A 26,230-nucleotide genomic window follows, 5' to 3' on the forward strand; every position below is an offset into this window, starting at 1 on the left:
TTTTTTTTAACTGTAGCCATTTAATTTATTTGATTTGTCTGTATTCTCTTTTTTAATGCTTTTATAACATAAAACAATATTGTAGGAAATGGTAAAGTTCTAGGGACCTTTCAGGAAACACAGAATTTAATATAAAAACCAGGTCACAGCTTTCTCTGTGTGCAAAAATAAATTGAAAGAGGACAATTCATTAATTTAGTACTTGGCATGTTTTTCTTTGATCTTTCTCCAAAGCTTGCTGTGCTGTACATGCAGTATTCATCTTTAAGGAGGGAAGCAAATAGTTTTTGCTATAGAGGACTGTACAGTTGGGGAGAAAAATACTCAATTTTTTAATTAATTGCTCCATGCATTTTAAGAAGTGGAAGAGAAACTATATGCTAGAAGTAAAACATACTTTTTTTGGCATGGAACTATGTGATTTTCGAATTCTTTTATGTAGTTCAGAATAAACTAAGGGTAAGTCTGTAATTTAAGGGTGTTTATGGTATCTCTGTTGAAAATCAAGATGTCAGATAGAGAGACATTCTATTTTTGTTCAATTAATATCTGAGAGCATTACATCAAAGCAGTAAACTCCTCTTGTAGCAACAGATGCAGCAACCCTGAAGCCTATTTCTCTCTTGTTACATTAGTGTTTAATTAAAGAAAACAACTAGTTGGAGGCAGTTACTTTCTGTGAAATGTAATGAAGATTTATTTTGTAAGTGACCTTCACTGTATTAGCTGAATCAGTAATCAGTAAAATTAATAGAATAATCAAATTATATACAAACTCATAAATCATCGTGAATATGCTGTCAAAAATTCAGCTTTTAATATGTCCTATTGTTTCACAGCTGTATTAAAAATTACAACTGCTGATTCCTGCCTTGATGGGAACTGAAATGGCATTTAAAGGCTGTGTATGATGGAGGGCTACCAGGCCAAAAATTTTCACAACTGTTAATTTAGCTGTAATATGATTTGATGTCACCAGGGCAAAGTTGAAGTTGAGTACAGTGTTGTTGCTATCTTTCAGCAAAACTTGAATTATTGGTGTAGGCAGTTGCCAGTTAATTAGAGTAATATCAGTTTAAATGTCTGTCATTTAGGGTTAATGGTATCAAAGAGTTGCCTTGTATTTGAAGTACAGTCAAATCATCTTGAATAGCTTATTGTATGAAAGTAATGTTAGCACAATGATTTTACTTTGTCATAAATTATTGGGATGCCATTTAGTTTAATATTTCAATTTCTATATTTAAATAATTTTGGCAAGTTCTTCCTAATCATGCCATTTTTCATGCTGGGCTGTTTTAATAGGTATTTTGACTCTTTGTAATTGTTTAACACAACATGATCAAAATTGCTTTCCATTTTAATTTAAAAGAGAAGTTTTCCACTGGCCTACTATGAAAACAGGTCGTGCCCTCCTCCACTGGATAGCAGGCTACTCTTGAAAATAAGTAATTCACATTTTTGCGCAGCCAAGCAGCAATGTTCTTTCAAAGCATGCTAGAAAAAATAAAGTGCATATATCAAAAAGCTCATGACTGTGGTTGTAGTCAAAGGAAAAATATAATTTATAGTTTTTAACAAAGGAATCTTAGTTCTAGTTAGGTTAATAGTGCTATTCTTTTATACAACATATGAAATAAATTCATCTGAGTTGGTTTGAAAGATCCTAATACATGCTTTGTCAGGCAAGAAGCCATTGATTGCAGCATTAGAGATAATAAGCCCGTAGCTCAAGGCTCTGTAATAATTCTTCAGTGGATGTTTAACCTTTGTGTCATCTTCAACAATCTCAAGACATCCAAGGCTGGGATTCAACATGGTGTATATTCTCCAGGTTTTTGCATGGGTAGGAGAGGTATTTCTAGGGAAGTGGATCTTCTGATTCGGCCAGTAGTAAGTGATATTGCTGACATTTCCTTAGACCGCTACCTTTTGGAGTACGACTCAGAAGAGATGTGAGTTGGTAACACACTTCAGCCATTTGCTGTGCTGCATCATTCAGGCAGTTCAAAAGGTATTGCGATACTGTCTTTGAACTATGACTTTTGAATGCCAGTATGGATACCATTTTAGGAAGTCAGGTTTGCAAAATGAAAGTTTTCTTTTGTAGTTCATCATCTATGAACAGATATCTAAAGCTCTTGTCCTGGTTTTAGCTGGGATAGAGTTAATTTTCTTTCTAGTAGCAGGTATAGTGTTATGTTTTGTGTTCAGTATGAGAAGAAGGTTGATAAAACTGTTGTTTTCACTAGTTGCTGAGTAGTGTTTAGACTAAATCCAGGATTTTTCAGCTTCTCATGTTCAGCCAGCAAGAAGGTTGGAGGGGCACAAGGAGTTGGGAGGGGACACAGCCAGGGCAGCTGACCCAAACTGGCCAAAGAGGTATTCCATGCCATGTGACGTCATGCCCAGTATATAAACTGGGGGGAGTTGGCCAGGGGAGGGATTGCTGCTTGGGAACTAACTGGGCATTGGTCAGCAAGTGGTGAGCAATTGCATTGTGCATCATTTGTTTTGTACATGCCAATCCTTTTATTATTGTCATTTTATTATTGTTATTATTATCATTATTAGTTTCTTCCTTTCTGTTCTATTAAACTGTTCTTATCTCAACCCACAAGTTTTACCTCTTTCCTTTGGATTCTCTCTTCCATCCCACTTGGGTCAGGGGGAGTGAATGAGCAGCTGCATGGTGCTTAGTTGCTGGCTGGATTAAACCACAACACTATCTTCAAAACAAAATTAAAAATAAAAAAAAAAAGAAACAAGAACAACAACCAAACCACTAACAAAAAAAAACCCATCCACCAAACAAAAAAACTGTTCGTTAAACCAGGAAAATCCTGCTATCATCCCAGAAATCTGGGAGAACTATGTTCCACTAAACTAGCCTGCCATTCTCATATTGATTGTTTGCTTTGGCTAGTCTGATGCCCAGTTAATGCTAAGCAGGTATTAGAAATGTAGTCACACTAGTCTGTTAAATTATAGTGTAAACTCTACCAAAAGACAAATAGAAGTACACATTATTTTAAATACAATACCTAGGCAGACTCTGTTAATGAAATGGCAGGTGTAATTTCTAATTTTTATGCCCTCCCAGTTTCAGCTCTGTCCTTTCATTTGTGAGCTGAACATCAAATGTCTCGGTCACACCAAAACTCAGCTGAATAACAGGAACTCGGAAAACTCAGTTTCCTTCTCCAGCATGGTAAAATGGAACAGTGTGTCACTGTATCAAATGTGCTACAGACTGTTTTATGATTTACTCATGAGAGGCTATTTACTTTTGAATAATAGGGATCACAAGAACACAGGTGTATTTAACTTGTAGGCTGAAGGAGGAATTGTGAAATGTCACTTGATAGCATTTGACAGTTGTCTCTAATAGAGCAGTTCTCTCTGAGAAAGGGATATGCAGTTTTTGTCAATGTGCAAATTATTTGTTCATTCTTTTTCTTCAGCTTACATGAGAAGAGGTCAGTGATAGCTGATTGATTTGAATGAACCACTGGAGATTCTTAAATGAGTAAATAAAATTAAATTAAAAAAAAATTAAAGGTGCCCAAGAGAGATCAGACATTGGAAACAGCCAAACCTGAAATTTTATGGTAAAGGATCAGACGCATCTCCCCCATCTTTTTTCTTTACCTTTTTCCACTGTGTAATTTCCATGCTGACTGAAAATTTTAGAGAGAAAGATGATTTCTTTTTAAAAATAATTTGAAAAATATTTTTTAAATGTTCTTACTGGTTTTTTTGTCACACCAAGTTCTAGAGAACTTCATCCTCTGCCTTCTGTATTATTCTTATAATAAGAATGCCCCTGAAATAATGCACTGTAAACAAAAAACTGACTGAAGTTTATCTGAATTCAGAGTTAATCGTGAAGCTCTATCCTCGAGACTCTCTAACGTATATCTTGTTTCTGTAAGATCCTGAATTTCTCTGCATTATAGTGCTCTCACAGAAAGTTTAAAGAGTTTTTTAAACATACATAGCAAAAAGAATATTGGTTGTTTATACTTGCTTGATAGCATTTTGAAGAATGTGGGTTTATATTAAAATCTTTCAGGAGCTAGAGTTAAAAAAAACCTTATAACTAGTGATATCGCAGTCATTTCAATGTTAGTGGGGGCCCAGTAAAAATTTTAGGCATCGCTTGCAGGAACTGAACTTTATTTTTTTTGTGAATTAATTTACCTTGTGTCACATTAAATCAACAGAAAAGTAATCCCCAGAGATCAAGCCTATTTTTTGGCAGATATCAGTGAGGATGCGGGGATTAACCCGGGATCGTGTTTATCACCAGACCAACTGAACTTTTACCGTGGAGCGTTACGGGAGAGCAGTTTCAGGCTTTGCATCGGACAGATTCATCTGGTGAAGAGTTTTAGTCAGAGATCTCTTCGAGGAGGTGATAAAAGATCTTGGCTAGTGATGAAATCTGGCAGTGGGCTGACCTCACATGGAGGCCCAGGAGTCAGGCAGTAGGTACAGTCAGACTAGCTCCTCTCTGGAATCCCAGAATGGAAAGAAGAAAATGGTTTGTTGACCATTTTAAAAAGTGGGAAATTTGAGTATGATTTAGCAGGGAAGTCTCTGGAATGCTTCCTTACAAGTACTCAGCAGTGGAACACCGGGGTGAGTGGAAGACAAATACCTCCAACTAAGTGCGGTGTTTTGCTAGGCAGGAATGTGTGCAGGGTATAGCAGCGGGTTGCTTCTTACAATAAGCCATGTTGCAAGTGGTGTGCTAAAGTCTCCTCTTCTCCCACAGACCTGTTCTGGTCTCTGCCCAGTACTGAGTTTGGCTTGTTGACCCCTGCTGCAGCACTGCCGTTCTCAACTGTGTATATCTCACTGCGTCAAAGCAAAATAGAGAAGCTTGACTGAATTATTACAGAATGTCTCAATAAAAACTGTTTTTTTGAGAAGTTGGTATAAACATATATTCAAAAGTAACTACCTCATATTTAAATGTTGTAATCTAGTTTCTTTAAACTGTGAGTCTCCTTAGAGTTTAAAACAGATGATTTGCAATATTGGTTTAATGTTTGGGTAGTATAATTTTCCTTGGTTTAGGTAATGGGCTTTGTTTGCAAATGGAAAATGGCTAAATAGTTTAGTATACATTAGATTTTGACAAACTGACTTGTGAAGCCAGTTCCTTTTTCATTTAGGAAGTTTTCATCAGTCCATGTGCAGAATATCGTAAGCAACTATATCATAACATAGGCAGAACCTGGAGGAATTCCTATTTGTAAGAGGGCACCTTTAGATTGTAAGAAGTCTTCATTCTAGTGAGGCACTTAATGCCCTCAAAAATTAAGCTGCTTTTAGCCAATGAAGTTCCCACAGTACATTTTGTCAGAGCAGAGAAATAACTTCTGAATTATACACACTTGGAATTGTAGTAGGAGTTTGGTATGGTTATAGTGTGTTCTTGCATTCTCGTTCCATACCACGTGCAATGTAGTGTGGTCAGTAGATACTCTGTGCATCTTCAGTAAATAGATGCTTTTCCATCCTGAATGACCGACGATGGTAACAGAGAATGAGTGCTCAAGCTAGTGTAACAATTTAGAGGACTAAGATAAATGCTAATACAAAAAAAAGTTAACAACATATTCTTTACAAAAACTGTTTGATGTGTTTTATTTTGATTGGTTTTTGATTGTCTGATTCAGAGATTAAGACAACGTCATTAAAAATGTACTACATCATGCACAGGCCTTTGCCTTGCTTATGACACACACTCACACTGATTACAATTAGTCATGATAGGAGTAACCTTTATTTTTTCTTAATATGTTTCTAGGATGTGTGCCGTATTTGGTGGAATCTATTGTCTTCGCCATTCCGTGCAGTGCCTTGTAGTGGACAAAGAATCTGGACGGTAAGGGTAATATAAGTAACCTTCTGTTTATATACAAAATACAGATGAAAAATGTGTTAAGTCAATTTAAAAAAAAAAGATTCTTCAAAGATCCTCCTTGGTATTAATAACACATCAACCTTGATTAAAAGTAATTTGTGTATAGGTCCTCCAGAACAAGGAAAGTGGGTCTAGAATATAGAAACTAAATTAATTTCCCTGTGATATTACTACAGCTCCTGATCACCCAAGCTTGGAAGACAAATCATTTCAGCTGCCGGGGGGCTGGTGATGAGTGATGTTAGTTTTCCTTGTGGCCTTACCTACTCTAATTGATTTTCATCAGATGACAACAAAGCCCTCTGTTATTGCATTTTTAAAAATGGAGCTCACCTAAAGACTCATCAGATTAATCTTTGCTGATAATGCATGTCACTCCAAGAGAAAAGACTTTAATGAGTTTTTAGGTAGATTGTTGTCATAAACTATGCTGCCCTCTTATCCTAGGATAAATTCTTTTACAACAATATCAGGCCTGTAGGCGGGTTTAGAGTTGAGCTAAGAAAAATCAACCCACAGTTTTTTCCATAGTGGCATTTTTCACACCTCTGTAAATTGTCATGATTTCTGTTACATACATTCTGTCAGTTATTAGTCTAACTGCAGACTCTGGCTCTTTTAAGAGTCTCTTTTCAGCTTAGTCTCTGTAATTGAAAAGTTTAAAACATTCTGGAGAAAATTTTGCAAATTAAGCTAGAAAACATGTAGTAACATTCTATTAGGAAAATCAGCAGTTAAATGATCGGTGTAATGTGTTTACTTTCCAGTTGCACTGCACATTTGACTCTTTGAGCATGGTACTTGTAGCTAGATTTGTCATGACATGGTCAAGTAATATCTGTTTTCCCTGAAATTCGATGAACAACAGATTTTATCTTTCTGTCAGTTCTTTAAGGTTCTGAAGTTCATTGCACAGTTTTAGACTTTGAGATGCAAATGTGATAGCATTTCATCATGTGTGTTGTTGTTTTAGGTGCATGATTCATATGCAGATGAAATTATGCCCCTTTCATAAACTCTATAGTTTATTTTAACAGTAATACTTGAACTTTTACTGCAGGCAGCTTTATTTTTCAATAGTGTTTAAATAGTTAACTTGCTCTTTCAGAGGAACAAAGCTTATAGTTGTTAGTAACTTCCGAACACCACTCTATGGAGATCTTAACTGGTCAGTGGTGCTGGTTACCCCAGTTTTCAGCTTCTTTTGCACATTCTGAAGACCTTTGAAATGAATGTTTTCCTTGTTAAGGCTATATGTATTCCAAAAAAGGTGGAGTGCTGCTCCTCCTTTAACCTGCTTTTATGTTTTGAATCGAATATGTTCCTCAGGGTTTCAGATAGGTTTCAAGTGTCTTTTTTTTAGGCTATTAGGCTGCTTTAGTGGTTCACTTACGCCATTCTCACTTAAAACAGAAGGACAGGTTTTTGAGGTGCAGAATCACTGAAATATTTTTAAAAGACTTTACCAGACTTTCATTATTCCAAAAACTTTGGTCTTTCAATAATGCCATTATCTGATGCTGAATATGAAGAAGCACAACACATCCAGCTTCCCAAGTCTAGTCAGCTGCCTTTTCCTTGGAGCCATCTGCCTGATTCTGTTGTCTCTTTTTACGTCTGCCATAGTTTCAAAGCAGGTATTTTACCAAGTGGCATTTCTACATCAAAATAAAAGTTAACAAAAAATATGTGTAGAAGAGAAGGGAAGTGTCAGACTTCTTTGAGATGATGAAAATAATGCAGCCTAGGACAAAATGTTTTTTGAAAAGGTATTTTCAGCAATGAAAGAAGGATCATATAATGTTCTCTTTTTTTTCCCTAGTAATTTTAAAAAGTCTCAAACATCGTCTTCACCATAGCAAAAATGTCACTCAAAAAGCTGAGTTTCTTTGACCTAGGTACATGGTTTTATTCAGTTACGTTATTTCTCTTGATTTTCTTTTCTCTCACCTGAGTGCAATATTGCTTTTACTTGCTAAGTCTTTTCCTTAGAGTGTTACTTAGCAAGCTATCCAGTTTGTTGCCAAGATCATCACTATTTCCTTTCCCTCCTTCTTCTTTCTTCATGTTATCTCTTTCCTGACTCTGTGTTTCCCTCCCTGCATCAGCTCTAATTTCCTCTTGACTTTGGGCTTCAGTGTTTTGCTTAATAAAAATCAGCTATCAAATTGTTAATGAGGGTATTTATGAGTTACTGAGCTTTTGAGTCAACAGGCCATTAATAGTAATTGGTAATAGACAAATTCATATCGTGTTGTCAGTACAGCTGTCTCTGTAGTTTCGGAGGCAGCTTACCTCGGTTACAAATAGGTTAAACTCACAACAGTAGAAATTTAGTCAAATTGTGTAGTATTCATTACTATTTTATAAGCATCTTCCATAGGCTTCCAGACTTCATAAAGATCTTAGTGCAGTTATTTTTTCACTATTTTTAATATTCTTGCTTTAGGACATGTAAGGAAAACTTATTCTTACAGCTGCAGCCTTGATTTTCTTCTCAAACTTTGTTGCTAGTTTAGAATTTAATTTGAAGTCCCTAAATATCAACAAAGGTTATTCCAACTCCTTTTTCTATCCCCAACTATACAATTATTTTTATAATTTATAGTAATTTTTATAGTTTATGAAAGTAAGATTCAGAGAAAACAGTGTGAAAATGTAGAAACTTGTAGACATAGCTATTTTAAGGTTTTGGTAATCCACCTGAAAATTTCTATTTTTTACGTATTGTATCAGACTAGGTTTGCTGTTTTAATACATATGCAGAACATCCTGTGTTCTTGATAAAACTCTGATGCTCTGTTAGAAAATAAAAACCAGATCATATTCCTTAGGTTGAGGAGAAAGCACATTGAATATATACACGCTAATTATTTTTCTTTTTGTTGTTTATTTTTCCGTGTTTATTGTAGGTCACTTTTTGGGGTACATATGATAAAATCTGAAGTATTTTAAATTGCATGGATTCCATTAATAATAATGGTAGGGATGTTATGTTGATCACATTTTACGTATGTTTCCAATTACATAATTCTGTCTCAAAAATGGAAAAGATATGATAAATGGAAATTTATACATCTGTAATAAAAAGATATAGCAAACGCATAGTAATTTACATATCTTTCTTGAAATATTGCATACTGGCTTTGTCAGTGCTGGTAAGTCCATTTCAAGGATGTCGCCCTTAGTCCATTAGTTTGGATAATGAGCCCTATAAAGTACATTTATAACTCGTGGCACTGCAAGGAGATGGATTCTAATTTTCATCCTTTTATCTAGACACATTGAAAGAAGGTCAATGGAGGGTTCTGTATGATTCATTGTCCCAACACATATCAGATGACAGAGACCTGATAATGTCAGTGCATAAGTGTTTTCCATATTTGGAAGCAGTACTTGAAAGAAATTTTCTCAGCATCATCCTTTGAAGTAAAGTGGAGACTGAAATTAAAAGCGCTATCTCTTTTTCTGTGTAAAATCTTATCAAACATATGACCTGATAGCTATTCCTGAACAAAGGAGAGGAAACAACACTTAGCAGGAAAATAAAAAGTGTGTAGTTGCTCTTGCTGGCTTTGAGTGATGCAACATGACATTTAATCAACCTTTCCCCTTCAATAATGTTTAGGGGGGTGGCAGGGGAAATTGTTTCATAAACAATAAGAAAGGTTATAATTAGAAATGAACTGTAGCAGCTTGACTTCCTTGTTTATTTGCAGTATTCAAATGAGTGCTTGAGAATGAAATCAGGTTAACATTAGGAAAAAACTTCTTAAAGTTACAAGTGAAACACATGTTGAATAGAATGTGATTGAAACTGTATGAAGAATACTACATGTTTAAAGTTAAACAATGCTTGTACCATTAGACTTCTTCTAATTACTGTTTTCAAGTTACGTGTTGAATTTGAATATAGCTATATATGTAGTATCCAGGTTCCTATGAAATCAGCGTTAGAAGTTAGTGTTATAAAAACACGCTTAATTGTCATCAGCCTCTTATGTTTGTAAATAAGCATTGCATGCACCCTTTTTCCATTCTCATTTCACACTGCAGAAGCAAGTGGTTTACTAAAGCTAGTGGTAGCTGATTGCTGTTACTTATTTAGGTTTGGTTCTCATCTCTAGTTTTATAGATTGTTTTGATCACAGAAGCTAATGAATAAATTGAAGTTACAGAAATGCTGTTTGTTCATAAGGCATAACTTGCATGTCAGATACCTACTGATACAGCAATAATGTTGCACTATGATAAAACACATTTAAATCTGTAAGGGATCTCTGTATTGGGCATCCTTTTGTTTCTTTTGATGTTTTCCTGTGTGTGCGCACGTGTGTCTGTGTGTGTGTTTGTAAATGTGTGAGAGAGCATTTACTGGTTTGAATCCTGTATATTAAATTGACTGAAACATTGAGATACTGATTCAGAAGAATTTAATTAAAAAAAAATATGCAGTAAGTTTCATAAACCAAGCGAAAGTTAAATAAAGCTAATTTGCTTTATTTAGTTGTACAGGAAGTGTTCTGATATTGTAGAAAATCTTAAAATCTTGTTTTAGAAATCAGTATTAAGCCTTAAAGTCTCTTAGGATATGGAAACAAGCTATAAAGAAAGAAACTGTAGTGCACATATTTTCCTTGCACTTTAGATAGGAAAAGCATTCATTAAGATAGGTGCTCTTTAAACCTCTAGGAGTTTCTAAAAATGTTTGCAGTGTCTCAGTTTGAGGAGCCTATGTACAATTAAATAGAACACAGATCATGGCATGCAGGAATCAGCAGTAGAAGTTTTTAGTTAGTATCTGTATGCAGCCTCCTTTTTATTTGTCTCATATGTATGATTTAGTTTCATATATGTTATATTAAAGTCTGAAGTTTGTTTTTTCATAGAGATCTTTCCCCGTTAAAATCTGCAGTTTCTATCCTGTTCTCATTTAAGCTCTCTGAATTGCTTCTTTCCGTGGTTTTCATTTCTGTCCCATTTATGAGTGTTAGTGTGTTGTGTTACACTTGAATTTTGAAAATTTTTGTAGCGATGTCTCGACTTTTAATTAATCTCATTTTATTTTGACCTGCTTGCATTCAGAAAAATGGGCGGGCGGGGGGGCAAGGCTGGTCCTTGGGTTTTGGGGGTTTTTTTTCTTTTTTTTGTTTTTTTTTTTCTTTTTTTTTACTTTTCAAGAATTGCCTGAGGCAGACTAATACATGCTTAGATTAGAATTTGTATATGTTCAAAGTCAAGCAGTATCTATCAAGAATGTTTGTGTTGCTCTTAAAGCAATGTGGCTTAGTTAATCCTTTCTTGTGTAATTTAGAGATAAATAGTGCATTTAGTCACAAATATAGAAGCTCAGAAAAGTTCTCTAGGAACAGTCTGATGCACACATTTCTCAGGGATTTTTCCTTCCATCTCTTCAGTTAATTTGCCATTTAATTTGTCAAATATTATTGTCAAAATAAACTTGTCTTTGCTAAAGGTTGCTGACTGGGGAAAAATAACACTGCAGTAGGGTAGCACCTACAAAATAATTCACAGTATTACTTTTCCATGTATCATGAAGTAAGAAATGTATGCCATTTTCACGTACAATCAAATGCCAGTGTTATTAGCTTATATTTAGTTTTCCTTATAAAGTGACCAGTTTATTAATGTTCCAATACCATTATCTATAATTGCATTGCAAGTAAAAAATTGTATATACCAGGTAGAATGTGTAAGTTTATGATTTAATTATCAATTTCAGTTGAGTTGTTTCAGGGGTTCACCTGTTAAATGTGTAACTAACTTATTTGAAAGATATAAATGATGTGCTATATAACTCAATTCCGAAAACTTACACATGCTTTTGTTACCTTATATCTAAATATCTTATTTTGGTTTGATTTTTATTTTTTTTTAAAAAAAACAGATGCAAAGCTATTGTGGATCATTTTGGACAAAGAATAAGTGCTAATTATTTTATTGTGGAGGATAGTTACCTTTCAGAGAGCGTATGCACAAATGTGTGTTACAGGTATGTGGTAAAACAGTAAACATAGTAAATTTCTTTAAATAATAGTGTATGAAGTACCCTGCAAGTTAAACTTAAGAGATTATTGTCTCCTGCTTTATCTTTGCAGTACAGCTTAGTTCTGTGCATAGTTCTGGTCGTCTTCTATATACTTCAGGGCATACTGTATACTTTCTATCTTTAGGTTTTCTTAAATTGTCCTCTAAATCATATTCCCCTTTGCCTTATAAAAAATCCAATAGCTCTGAGTGCATTAGGATTTCATATTTGTTAAAAAGTGTTCGGAAGGTGGAGGTGCCTATTGCTGTTCTCACTTGAAATTTGGTCAGGTTTAGAAAAGTATTAAAAGTCATTGTTTTCTCTGATTTTTGTTGTTCTTGCCAAAAGCATTGGACATATGCTGCTGCCTTTTTCTTCAAAATACTGCAGATAATATATTAGCAAAACTGTAGTAGTAGGTGCAGTGCAGAAATAATCATAGGCAATGGAGGATTAGAAACTTCAATTCGTGAGCTCCACCCTAGTATGTTTCCCCTTAGTCCAAAGTGTCCTGTGCTGTTTGGAACATAAAAAGTCCTGTAATATGTTGCTACTAATCTTGATCAGATAAACAAAAGATTTTTTTAAAAAATCAGAAGGATATTCCAGCTGTTTTACATAACAGCACTGGCTTATTTATTCATCATCTATTTGGGTCATTGAAAATACTACATTAGTGTTCCAGATGTGTTCCTACTTCAGCAACAGGCAAGATATCCCACTAACAATCATAAATAGCCTTCCCACAGTATTATATTTAGATTGGTATTGCCAAAACGATGAATCCAAATTGCTACTTTTTACGTTTTTGTGAAATGTCAGAATTGTTCTGTTTAATTGTAGGCAGATCTCCAGAGCAGTGCTCATTACAGATCAGTCTGTACTAAACACAGATTCAGAGCAGCAGGTATGTATCAATTTTGTATCACTTATCTCTTTATGAATTGTAAGTTGGCAGGAATTAATTCAGGCTTTTGTTTCTGCATGAATCCAGCTTTTTAGTCAGCTCTTTCTACTGATAATTGTTTAATTTGTGAGTCTCTATAAAAACTATTAGGAGTTTTATTTTATTTCATTTTAGTTCCATGGCTGTTTGGTTCGCACTATAAAATAAGAGCATATATGACAGACAAGTCTGTTCTTCCTAAGTCTTACTAGTAGCAGTCCTGCATAAAAGTTCTCCAGTCATTCTCAACTAACAGTGCTCTGCCCAGTGTTCAAAAAAAGATTTTGCAGTCTCTTGCCATCAGAGTTTCTAAACTGTCATCCTTTTGGAAAAGGCTGTGATAGGAGGTTTTCTTTCTGTTTGGCAGCTGCAGACATTGCTAACAAAGGTGGCCTTGCTGACTTGGGTAGAAATTCTTGAATGCTCAAATTCTGCAGGATTGATTGCACAAATTGTTACTAATAAACCAGAAAACAAAATTGTATAACTGTCTGCAGTTATTTTTCACCTTTACTCAGAATTGTTTTGGTTGCCTCATCCTCCATGTTACTCTTCTTTAATATAAGTTGTTCCTTCTGTTTGATAGGTTTCCATTTTGACAGTGCCTCCAGTGGATCTAGGAAAACCAGCAGTTTGCGTTATTGAGTTGTGTTCCTCAACCATGACATGCATGAAGGACACTTGTAAGTACAGGGTATATGTAATCTTAACTATATTTTTCCTTTTGACTATATCACCTCTGAAACAAAATTTAAAATATGTGCATATCATTCCTGTGCTGCACAATGACCAGGCTATTACCTGAGAAAACAGTGTATAGTAGGTTACTGTTACCAGCAGATGAGAGAAATAGTCCATTGTCTTCATTCTATAGCAGTTGTGTGCTGCTTCATATGGCTTAGGAATCATACTACAAGATTCTTGTTGCATTCAATCTTTTTGAATTTACAGGTGATAATTATTTATGTAAACTTTTATTGTGATTTTCATGGTAATTAAATATATCGTTCTTTATTTCCAAATGGATCACATGTCAAATGTTCCTTTTAACACTTAGGTGCCTAATAAGCTTGATAGTTGTAGTCTTATTAGTACTGGGACAATACCCTGTTCACTGTACCACAATTATAAAATAGCACCAACAAAGAGCTTTTTGATATGACTGCTGTATTTTATTTTTTTTTTAGATAAAAAAAGTATTAGAATTCCACATTCTGCAAGATTGTTAAGACAACTGAAGATTTTGTAGAATGGCAGATAATGTTAGTGGAGAGCTCTAGCAGACTGTTTCTTCTCCACTGCAACTAGCTAAGATTGTGCAGTCTTCAAGTAAAAATATTAAGTTTTTTTTAACTTAGAAATGTTTTCTTTGTAAAATTTTCTGCCAAGAATTTCTCTTACCACTATAATTAAAGGGTCAAAACCCACCCAAAGTATTTTCTCAAATCATTTCTGAAAAAACCTGTAAGCAAAAAGGTGGGATCTAGGTTAACATGGATGCATGTGGGGTTTTTTGTTTGGGTTTTTTTTTTCCTTTCAGACTGCCTTTGAAATTTAAGAGAATCTTTATGCTGTAGGACTCTGTGGCCTTGTAAAAAGTGCTACAAATTTTTGGTTTCATAAGGATAGGTTTGCAGTACAAGCATCAAGTATATTTCAATATTATTTCTGGCAGAATGTTTTGGAGCACATCTTACTGGTAGTTTGTCGTTAGTTTGTTTTTTTGAAAATGGACTACCTTAGCTGAAATACTAAATTGAAGTACCTGAAGTACACTGTATTTGGGGGCTTTTTATCTTCTGAAAGTTTTGGGAGAGGTGGGATTGTGTCCCATTATGAGATTTGGAGAGGGAGGGAGTGCATCATGATATATTTGAGGTATAGTTATAAAAATTCTTATAAGAACTTTGTTACTGTCATCTACTGCATTAGATTCTTTAATTCTAAAAATATCACAGAGATCACCTTTCTAGAAGGGACATCCCAGTATTTCCGTTAACAGTTTTCTATGTACAGAGCTTTATGACTCTTGTTGGTATTTTATGTGAACTTGAAATAGATGAGCAACAAAATGTTCTTACTGGGTATTTATTTTTCTTTCCAAATTCTTCTGAATTGTGTTAATTAGAATACCAGCTTGGGACACTACGGAAGATACATAGAATTAGAGGTTGCCTGACCTAATGCTTTTTAACCAAAAATAAGTAACTGTAATAATAACCAATTTATTTTACTGTTACCTAGGCTTGAACTCAGTTCTTTGCATATGAAAGAAGAGTGAACTAAATGATTAAGTCATTCAAAGTTATATTTCCTACTTAATAAAAAACCCAAACAAACCTGTAATTAAGAATTTAGTGCTATAAAGCATATTGTTAATACTTATCCTTTAAATATCTGATTTACTTTATTTAAGGGTTCACAAAATACATATAGCAGGAAGTGAAATTAAAGAAGGATTGATATTCAAGTAGGTGTAAATTATTAGTTTCATGAGAATTTCTGTGCTGCTGAAAAATTAAGGTTTCTGTTATTTACTTTTCTCCATAAATTCTTTTCATTTCAGAAGAGAAGGTACTACGTTCCTTCATGAAATTTGTCTTCATGTATTGAAATAATATAGTTCTATTTTAGGTATAGCTCAGTTCTAGTTATGGGACGTAATTCATAATTTTTTAAAAAACTTTTACATCATTATCTGTAAATGGGTTTTAACCTGAGTGATTTCTCCGTCAAACAATTATTTAAGATAAGTATACAAATACATCTACTCTTTGATCACACTGCATAAATGACAGGCACATAATCTGTAATGCCAGTTGAGTGGAACCAAACTCCTTCACTTGCCCTAAAAATTGAGACTGTAATGATGAAATCATGAACTAAACTCATCGTTCTTCTTGCTAGAAGAATTACTTGAAGACAAATGTTGGCAACCACTGTAACTAATGCAGTTATACTCGAGTAAATCAACTATAATCAAAATATATACTGATGACTGTGACTCATAGCTATAACCTTAAAGATAATAAAAAAGATTTTATAGAAAGTAAATGATGTGAACTTTAGTGATTTATAGCTGGGTTTTTTGAGGAAAGAATAGATGGTATTACAACGTTTGGGATTGTAAACATTTAGTTAAGATTACAGGGAGGCTTTCATTATCTTTTACTTTTTTTAGTACATACCCCTTCTAGACAGAAGGTTTGGTTTTGGTTAAATAAAAAATGGGTATTAATGTTTGAATATAATCTCTGTGTGTGCAAGCTGAAAGAAGAGGACCATGAAGGGTTAAATTTCTGGTCGCCTGGAGTCAGTGTCAAACTTACTGTGGCATAGCTGCGGCCAGGAAATCATTCAAGATACCTATGATGTACTTGTAAATAACAACACAAATATAGCCAGATTTCAGAGTGAAAAGAGAAAAATGTTATATGGATTTAAAATAACACCATAGCTATACATTGCTATTGAATTGATCAGAAATGTACAGTAATGAAGAAAAAAATGAATCAGTTTAAACTTCGTACAAAGATACGTTAAACTTCATGATTCTCTGACAGATATTTCTCTGCTGGTAAGTTCCCAGACAACTATTCAGTAGCAAATGAGTCAGTTAAGGTGGTTTTGTAAAAAGCTTTAAGATGAGGGTTGTAATGAATGGATGTAAAATCAGGTGGGATAAAGCAGCAGAGTAGCTGGTTCTGTATCTGAATACAGACCAATGGAACAGAAAAGAGGTCAAGAGCTGCATCTCTTCTAAGGAGTCAGCAACTTCACTAGTTTGCAAAACAGAACAAATGAAGGAATAGTATGTGGCATGAGGAATCTGTTTAGCAACTTTATTTTCGTGAAGACGAGTACATTAGCAAGAAATCTAAGTATCAAATCTGCATTATTCAAGCAAAACTGTGAATTTTCACAAATACAAAATTGGATTTCATGATGTTGATTTGCCCCTGCTGTGAGGTGAATTGTGATCATTTATGTAGTTCCACAAATGTGTTCTTGTGGTCCAAAATATTTTCATGTCATCTTTTTCCAGTATGGGTTAGCTGTATGCTGTGATTAGTTTCTGATGTGTACAGAGCACCTCTTGAAATCAAGTACCTGAAATCAGTTTTGCAAATTGTCAGAAATCGTTACTGGCGCACCTAACCTAATTTCACCCTTACCCAAACATAAAACTGTTCTTTCGCCCATCCTATAAGAAGGTGGATGAATAAAAACGCTGTAGAGGTTTTTGTTATGTTATACCAAGGGATTGCATGTGTCATAACTTACATCGCAGCGCAGTTCTCTGATATTCAGCAGTGCTTATCTTTAAATTCTCTCTGGTTTGTCAAAACATGACAGTGTTCCCAGTGTTCTTCATTCTCCATGTGGCTGGAGAGAAATAGTTAACGGCCAGCCCACTTGAGCTGTAAGATAAAACATGCATCTATTCACTTCATCCCCTATTTACTGTTTAGTACAATATAAGAAATGGAAGTCTTGCTCAAACTTTTTACTTCAGTGGAGAAAGATAGCTTCCTACTTACTCCTGTCTGTACAGCCAGACTTAAACTGTGAGTAGCCAAATTTCCAAATTCCCACTCAGTCCCAATTTAGCTCTTAAAGGAGAGCATTGATGAAAGTAGTCGTATTTGTGGGTTTAGTATGTTGTTGAACTATTGGACTGTCGACACTGATAAGAACGCACTTGGGGTTTCTAGAGGTTATTAATGGCAAATACAATGTGTTGTCCAGATTCTTGCTGCTGCTTTTCCTGGTATCAGTAGACACATTTTCATAGAATGGCATTCTCTCTGTCTGCACTGCTGAAGTTAAATTTTACTTTCATCTTAGCAACATATATGGAAGAGAGAGATAATTATGAGATGTGTTAAGAAAATTTCTCTGTGTGGTGTATATACACTGTATTTCCATAATACTTTACTTCTCTGGGTTAAAGGAAGTGATTTGTATGAAGAGCAGTGATTTCTAAAAGACTGTTGTGCCTTTTAAAAATTGTAAATGATATTTATATATCTGTGTATTGGTGATAGTAATTAGTTTGTGTTCTCTTTTAACAGATTTAGTCCATTTAACCTGTCCATCAACTAAAACTGCTAGGGAAGATTTAGAGCCTGTTGTACAGAAGTTATTCAATCTAAATACAGAAAAAGGTAAAATAAATAAACGAAGTATTAAGAGATTATTTTGCAAAAACATAATTTACCCTTGTAACTAAAGTATCTGTTACTGAACGTCTGAATCTGTCATCAGAGTCAACATATGGTGAGCTGCTATTTAGATATCAACATTTCAAAGTAAAGGAATCTATTTTGAGAATGAGATTGATTAGACAGATGTCAGGTTTTTTGTATTACATGATCTAATGTTCCAAGTCTTCTTCAGCTGTGGTTTAACTTCATTATACAAGGACCATGGCTATAAGTGTCTAGGACCTTTTTAATTTTTCACACTATCTTTTTCATGGAAACATATTTGCTTCTCAGCATATCTTTCAAAGGTGCAGTAATGAAATGAAATATTTGTGAATCTGTTTTTTTACACTGTCCTGCTTTTAGTGATTTCTATCACCTGGGTATCCCTACCAAAAGTTATGAAAACCCCAAAAGTTAGTGATTTGCTTTTCTCCTCCAGCTGCCAGATGTGCTCAGTGCTATAAGCTTCTTAGGGTTTTTTTGCCTTCTCTCACTTTAAGACTGTCGCTCATTCTTTTGTTGTCTTCTTGAAGTGCTTCCTTGTTTGCTGTTTTTAGTTGAAATTCTCTGGATTCTGCTTTAAGCAGTGGAAGCGTAAAGTTGTTACACACTGCAGTGTTATCAGGAAGATAGATTTCCAGTAATTTCCAATAATGAAGTATTTGGCTCTAAATTCAAGGAAACCTTTGCCAGCTACTTTCATGCACTTTGACCTTGAGATGGACAATTTCACAGTCCCAGAGGAAAGCAGCTGTTGACAAAGCAGTTGTTGCCTAGAAAGAAATTGTCCCTGAGATACTTTGAGCTAGTTCCACAGAATTCTTTGAAATTTAATCCCAAGATCTTGATTTTAATCTTATTTTTGCTAGATGCTCATAGAATTGGTAGTGTGCACATAGAAGGTGTTGCTATGTTCTAACCCTGGCAAAGCATTTTTAAATGTAGTCTGCTCATACTTAAATACAGTAAATCATAGTTGTTCTATGAGAAAACAATACTTAGCTGTCAGTGGAAGTGTTCATGTTCGTATATAGGCAAGTTGGTTAGATGTGGAAGTATTTTATAATATTTATAATTGGTTTGCTTATAATGTTTACTGTTATGCTTCATTCATGAAGCATAACATGAATTCAGGTAGAATTTCCTCCTGTTAAAAAAAAATAAATGCAGTAATTTATGTGGCCAGTCTTTCTTTTTCCTCTCAGGGCTGTGTAACCAAGAACAGTATTTCATGAAGGGTTGAGTTAGCTTTTCACAAGTTTGTTTTTCTGTGTTCTTCTCTGTTTTTAGGTATTTTTTTCCTCTACCTTTTAATTAAAAAGGAAATATCTTATTGTTTTTGTTAGACAACACAGTGCTTTTAACAGGAAGTAAAGTATTAAATAATATGCATTTTCTTTTTTGCTTACAGGAAAGGCATCTTTGATGTCCCAAAGATGTAAATTTTTTACTATGTTTATAATACAAGTGCCTTTACAAAACAAATATGTAGAATACAAGTAGGGTTTGTAAGTAGAAAATTTTGTTAGATTGGAAAGCTGTAAACACTTTTCATGTTGCTATTTGTTAATTTAAAGCCTGCTAATTTCCAACTTTTAATATTTAACATATATCTTAAATTTTCAAGACAGTGCCATGTGTTTCAAAGACTCAAGTGGTGAAGAAAAGATTGGCTTGCAGTTTAGTGTCTTCTAATCATTTGGGGGGGTGGCATTAATCTTAATGTTAAAAGTGATCCAGTTTTGAAATGATATATTGTTTAGGACCTGGCTGAAATTCTTCTGTAGAAACTCTGTGATCATAGGGGTCCTCAGGTGCACTGAGGCACTGAAAAGCTAGTTTTCACTGACACATAGGCCTTTTTATCATCAGGATGAGGTAGTGGTCGTATTTTAATTAAAATGTCAGAACAAATACTGTTGGAGTTATTGAAAATGAATCACCAGATAAAGTGAGCACTGGGCCATGGCAGGTCAAAGAGGCAAAGTCACCTGGAGAAGAGGACTCCATTCATTTTCCTGCCTAAATGAGGAAGAAGTAACTTTTATGAGCAATGTGAACTTTTAAATATATTAAAGAGCATCTTGCCCTGTATTAAGGCTTAGACTTTCACAGGCTGATGAATTTAATTTAGATTTCAAACTGTTCAGTATGGTTAGCACCTATTTTTTTTTAAATATTTGACAGTTATAAAAAGATACTAAAGGAATAGCGTAGATTTATCTCTTTTTTTTTTCTAATTCAACTGCTTTAAAATACTGTTTTGAATGCATTGTTATCTAGAAGTTTCTTCCTTGGAAAGAAGTAAATCTCACAAGGTCTTTTACAAGCTTCATTTGTTTTAGAGGAGGTAAAATACCAAAAAGGGGACAGCAAATATGCCAAACAAATAGTACCTATTAAGCTAAGAATCTATGTTGTGTATTCCTCTATTGCATTCTGCACTGTTAAAAAGTGACCTTCATCTTCCCAGAGGTTTTTCTGCCTGTGCACAGAGGGGTTGTAAGAATGTGCAAAGTAACTGCAAGAAGGTACAGATGATGAAGCAGCAAGATGTAGTTTATTATCATTTTGTATTCATAATGAGTATTGGAGCACAGTACAAGTCCTCAGTAAGCATAGATAAATATAAATTAATAATTTATTTTTATTTAGCAGTGTTTCCACAGGTTAGAGTTTCTACTGCGTATCACACATCTCAACTAGAGTACTTCTGGGTTTTGGCAATTCTTTATCTGCACTTAATTGGGGGTGAAGTATTCTTTCTGGATTTTGCTTTAAAATTTCTTTTATTTAAACCATGAGCATTAGTTAGACTCCTTAGATTGGCTTGAAGACGCTCAATCTTAAAGCACACAAAGGTCTGTTATAAGAAGAGCTCCCATACAAAGATAAACTATTAAATGGGGGGGGAGGGGGGGAAGTATAGATGAAAAATATCTTTGCATATGGAATGCAATAGCTTCAAGTTGGCACAGCTGTGGAGCACTTGTTCAGAGCATCACATGCTCGTGGAGTTTATCCAGAGTAAACTGGATAACATGAAGTGGAAAGGCATTAAATTTAGACCAAGCTTCTTGGCAGTATGCTTTTAGGTGATAACTGGTTCTTATGTGGCATAATGTCTACAGAATAAGTAGAGTTTACATACCCATGGCTGTAAAGGAAAAAAAAAGTATGAGGGAAGAGTACCTCAGAAAAGAATGGAAAGTAAGATTAATTGGATTTTTAAAGAAAAAAAATTACTTTATTACAGTAATTCCATGTTAATAAATTGATTTTTAGTATGCTAGATTACGTATTTCCTGTATTACACGTGAGCATTGATTACTGGAAACACTTTTTTTTTTTTCTTTTCAGAGACTGACAATGAAGAACTGGAAAAACCTAGAGTCCTCTGGGCAGTCTACTTCAACATGAGAGATTCTTCAGGAGTTGACAAAAATTCATATGATGGCTTACCCTCAAATGTTTATGTCTGTTCTGGACCAGACTCTGCTTTAGGAAATGACTGTGCTGTCAAACAGGTTGGGCACATCAGTTTTTTTGGTTGCAGGATTTTAATTTTAAAGATGTAAGAAAGTCCAATACAGTCTACTTTTGTTCTGGATTATTCTGCTTTATGCTAGGTAATTAGTACTAATACAGCTGTAAAACTTCACAGCTAGACATACAAAAAAATCTTAATGAGCAAAGTGAATGTCAGTGGGATTGAGAATAGAGGAAACTTGAGAAAAGGTCAGTTGATATAGTAACATTAGGAGCAGGAGATAGTTCATGTGATCAGGTAAAGGGAACCTAGAAGGCAGCAGTACCTGAAGATGCTGATCTCAGTAGAATGGCTACTTGCTCTAATACTGTGGAAAGGAAAAATTGTCAAATAATTCAGAAATATAGATGATAACTGCCCAAAATATGTTGTCTTTCACCTGTAAGGTTAGAGAGGAGGTACAGTAGTAGAGAAGCAGTACAAACCAAAGGTCAGAAAAGCCTATCTACAGTTCAAGTTGGAATGATCATCAAAGTAGTTTAATACCTGCAGGACACAGTCACAAACCTAAAACCTGTTAGGAAAAAACCCAGCATGATTACTAATCTGGTACATTAAGCTGTCTGTCTCAGTTTACCTTCTCTTTGCCTTAGTAGTGCTGTATTAAAAAAATTATGGTGTAATTGTCTCAGAAGGAATTGAGGAGAACATTCTTTTCGTGACCTTGAGATAGTATTTGGCACCAAATCACACTCAGTTCCGACTTTTAGTTCTCAGTATTTGGGTGTCTACATATCTAGCTCCCGCTAACTAGAATCTTGAACTGAGAACCAGTTGCAACTTGCCTAGTAGTAGGTATGCCATACCAGTACTCAATTTAAGACAAACTACTAGTGCTTTGAAATTGGAGGTGAAAAGTGAAAGCTTCCTAAACAAAACTAGGTAGATGGAGAGATTGTGAAATAGCCACCTTCTGTGTTGGCAATAGGCAGAATATGCAGGGACTCCAGATCTTCAAGGGTAGGTACGTAGAAATTCACAAAGAACTTCCTGTCATACCTCTCATTGTGCCTTCCCCACTACTATTGAGCAGAAGACAACAAGATCATGCAAGTATGTAGATTATGACTTATTGAGCAAAAGACAAATACAGGACCGCTTCTCCTTTGCTCTTCCATTCAGAGATCCACCTGATAAGGAAGGTATAAATTCTTAGGCAAATCTACCACAGCAGGCACTGTGGTGTCAGGGTGCTTTCAGAGCTAACGTGAGAACACTTTTACATCTTTGTAGGATTAACTGGCACTAGTAATTTTTAAAGCTGTTTTTTTAATGGCCGTGTTCAGAGAACGTGCATGCCATCTTCTAACCAGTTGCAGGATATTTTTTATGACTAAGTCATAAACCTCTTAAAAGTAAGATTTTAAAATGGAAAGGCTGACATAGCCTGAACTGTAGGGTCAGAACTGTATAATTAAGGGCTAATAGTACCCTTCATTTTGCTTTACAAGGCAATAATTTGCCTCCCAAGAGGACAAAGAACTGTAAAGACAAAAAATAATGCAAGACAATTATTATGGTAGCCGTTTTAAATTGTAAATGAGTTCTTTTCTAAATGAGGTTTTTTTATTTAACGTTATTTAAAACAGTGCAAGTTAAAAGCTGTTTAAATACACTTAAAAAACCCAGCTTATTTCTAATTGATAGCTACCTTTTCTTTCTTTTCAGCTTTGTCTTACCTTAAGAGCTTTTTTTCTGACCAATGAGTTATGGTATTATAGATCAAGCTGTGTTTAAATATTCCGGGTACTGTAGTTAGCCTTTGTGTTAAATCTGTTGACCATCAGTGAGATAAATGTTCAACAAGCAGATTTTGGAGGAGAAACAATCAAGAGCCTAAAACACTGCCTTTCAGAAGGAGTAGATAGAAGCTACATTGTTTTGAACCTGTTTTAAATTTTCAAACAAATGGTCACTAGTTAGAGTGAAAAATATTTTAGTGTAAACACGTTTATAATTAAGTCATAAGGGAAAATAAAAGTGAGGAGCGTATGTGAGAACAAAGTGAAGAATAGGCTGAAGAAAAAGCAGAACTCGCAGTTAGAATACACCCTTCCCATCTAGCATGCAGGTACCTTCTAGACAAGTGGAGAAGGGAAATACATGCAAGTTGGTGTGCCTTCTACCCACAAATTGCTTTCATCTTCCTAGCAATGGGGTGGAAATCTCCAAACATGAAATATTTAATAACTCATGGATCAGAACACTTTAAAAACCACCAAAAAAACACTGTGTGTGTTAGTCTTGGAGATAGCTTGGAAAATTGAATCTAATTTCTGTAATCAATTCTGTGTTTACTGTTTTAATGATACTTCCCCTGATTTATGTTTTCATTACCATTAGTATTACTAACTGCTATACGTCATGCTATTTGATTGTACTGATGTACATTATTTAGAAAGCAAGACACCACAACTTTTACAGACGATTATCCATCTACAGCTCAGTGTACAAATTACTTCATTCTTGTTTTAACTTAGTGTTAAATTCCTAGTATAATATCGAATTAATTTTGATGTCTGCATTTACTTGCCTTCAGGACAGCCTAAATCAAATGTAAAGTGCCGTTTAGGAGTCCCTCAAATTCTGTATATATGGATCAAGTAAAGCATCTGGCTTCCAGTTTTCTATTTTTTTCCTACTGCAACCTGACATGAATTATTATGTTCTAAAGTAGTATGTTCCTGAAGTATTTCAGATTTCTGAGGCATCTTCATGTTCATAAGAGAAAGCACTAAAATTGTCATGCCAGTATTTGTCCTTTAACCTGTTTATGTTTTTTTCTGTATCTGGAAGGATTTCAGAGTTATTCAAGTGTGTCATATTTCAGACTACTGTTAGTTTGGTAGTGTTCTCTGTAAAAGTTGCTATGAAAGCCCATACAGCTTGTCTATATTCCATCAGGGTGCGTAGCTGGGATACAGTAAACCAGTAGCAAAACATAGTTTTATTCAACTTCAAACAGTTATTAAATTAGAGTATCTGCGCAAGTGTTTCATATGCTTATGTCAGCGCTTAATTCAAGCGTACACACTTGAAAGCTTGTACACTTAACTACTAAATATTAAAGGAACTATTTACGAACTTAATTAGTTACAAAAAGTATTGAAGTGTTATAATGGAGGAGCTGTTAAATTATTATTGGTTATTCTGCATTACTTCAGCTGGATAAGGTTAACTTAAAAAATTGGTAGACCTGAAAGCACTCTATACCATTAAATTGTTCAATTATAATCAATGTCATGATGTCCTACATAACATACTGGGAATTTCTTTCCATGTTCAACCTCATAATTATTTGACCATTTTTTGAGACTAGTTGGAGACCAAGTAATTGTTGAGAGCTGCATAGGAAATGTTTGTCTCCTCTAGTTTGTCATATATTTAGTGCAAAATATGACACATTTCTTCAATATTCTATTAAATATAGTAATAGTTTAAGTATATCTTTGGAGTTTCAAGGGCAAGTGCAGACTTGAAATAAAAAGTCTTTCTCTTCAAAAAGTTAGTTTTGTAAACTTTTTGTAAGATATTTGTACCCTCTTGCCCCCTAGACTTACTAGGCAAGGTTTTCAAATTACAAAACCTTGTTTTTGAAGTAGAGAATAGAACATTTTTTTATATTTTTTCATACTAATAGAAATAGTTTTAAACAGTTTTAAATGGGTATGGAAGAGTGAAATTTAGGAAGCAGAATGAAAAATTAAATTGAACTGAGAGTAGACAGGGTCATTTAAGCAGTTAATAATGGAGTCCTACATCCACGTGCTGGTGATACAAATCCACTGCTGGTGGGCAGTGAAGTTTATCACAGAAAGCTGTTTGGTACATGCTCAATGATGTATTAATCTGAAAACAATTCCCCCTTGTCCAGGAATCCGCATCATGTAATCAGCCTTTGCAGTTGGCATTAACTGACCCTACTGTCAGCTTTTTCAGTGCAGTGTCTGGTAGCAGTATGAATATAAAGATTAAATGCATTCTTGCCTATGTGGGAGCTCTCATCACAGGTCGCCTTTAGGGCATAGTTTACTGAATAGACAAAATTGAGAGGCAATATTCCTTTGCCTTTTTAGAAACCCAAAACATAACTGATCTGCATCAGTTGTCTCTGTTTCCCTTAGAAGCGTAAGGACTTGAAAAAGAAAACCTTTATGGAAATGTGAAGTGCTTGTTAATTCAGTAAATAAATTCCTGAGTGTCTCTAGCTTTTTTTTTTTTTTTTTTTTTTAAGACAAGCTTATAGATAGGTTATTTGCACAAGAATGTGTAAAACTGTTTAGTTAACAAAGCTCCTTGCATTCTTGGGTTTTTTAAAGGATTTTTGGTCTCCTGTGTTTTTATAAAATGTCTGGTTCTCAAGACTTCTAAAATTGTATCATTTTGGTTCCTTTTCTCCCAGATTTTGTAGTTGTATTCTGTTGTAATAACAACTACCCTGATGTCATCAAGAACACATTTCTCTTTAACGTCTTTCATTGCAGTGGTTAAAAAACTTGACTTTTTGTCTGTACTTAATTTCTAAACCTCAATGGCA

The 26,230-nt window shown here is 34.6% G+C and overlaps 1 protein-coding gene across 1 annotated transcript in view; it reads left to right on the forward strand.

Moving 5' to 3' along the window:
• The window catches only part of CHM (CHM Rab escort protein), a 73,394-nt gene that overhangs the window by 44,261 nt on the left and 2,903 nt on the right, over positions 1 to 26,230 (forward strand). Inside the window, exons 9-14 of the mRNA XM_069811524.1 lie at positions 5,822 to 5,899; positions 11,847 to 11,951; positions 12,831 to 12,894; positions 13,520 to 13,616; positions 18,009 to 18,101; positions 21,504 to 21,670. Coding sequence (XP_069667625.1) covers positions 5,822 to 5,899; positions 11,847 to 11,951; positions 12,831 to 12,894; positions 13,520 to 13,616; positions 18,009 to 18,101; positions 21,504 to 21,670 — 604 coding nt within the window. The remainder of the gene's footprint in view (positions 1 to 5,821; positions 5,900 to 11,846; positions 11,952 to 12,830; positions 12,895 to 13,519; positions 13,617 to 18,008; positions 18,102 to 21,503; positions 21,671 to 26,230) is intronic.

The sequence above is a fragment of the Haliaeetus albicilla genome, chromosome 23, assembly GCF_947461875.1.
Source record: "Haliaeetus albicilla chromosome 23, bHalAlb1.1, whole genome shotgun sequence".
Lineage (NCBI taxonomy): Eukaryota > Metazoa > Chordata > Aves > Accipitriformes > Accipitridae > Haliaeetus > Haliaeetus albicilla.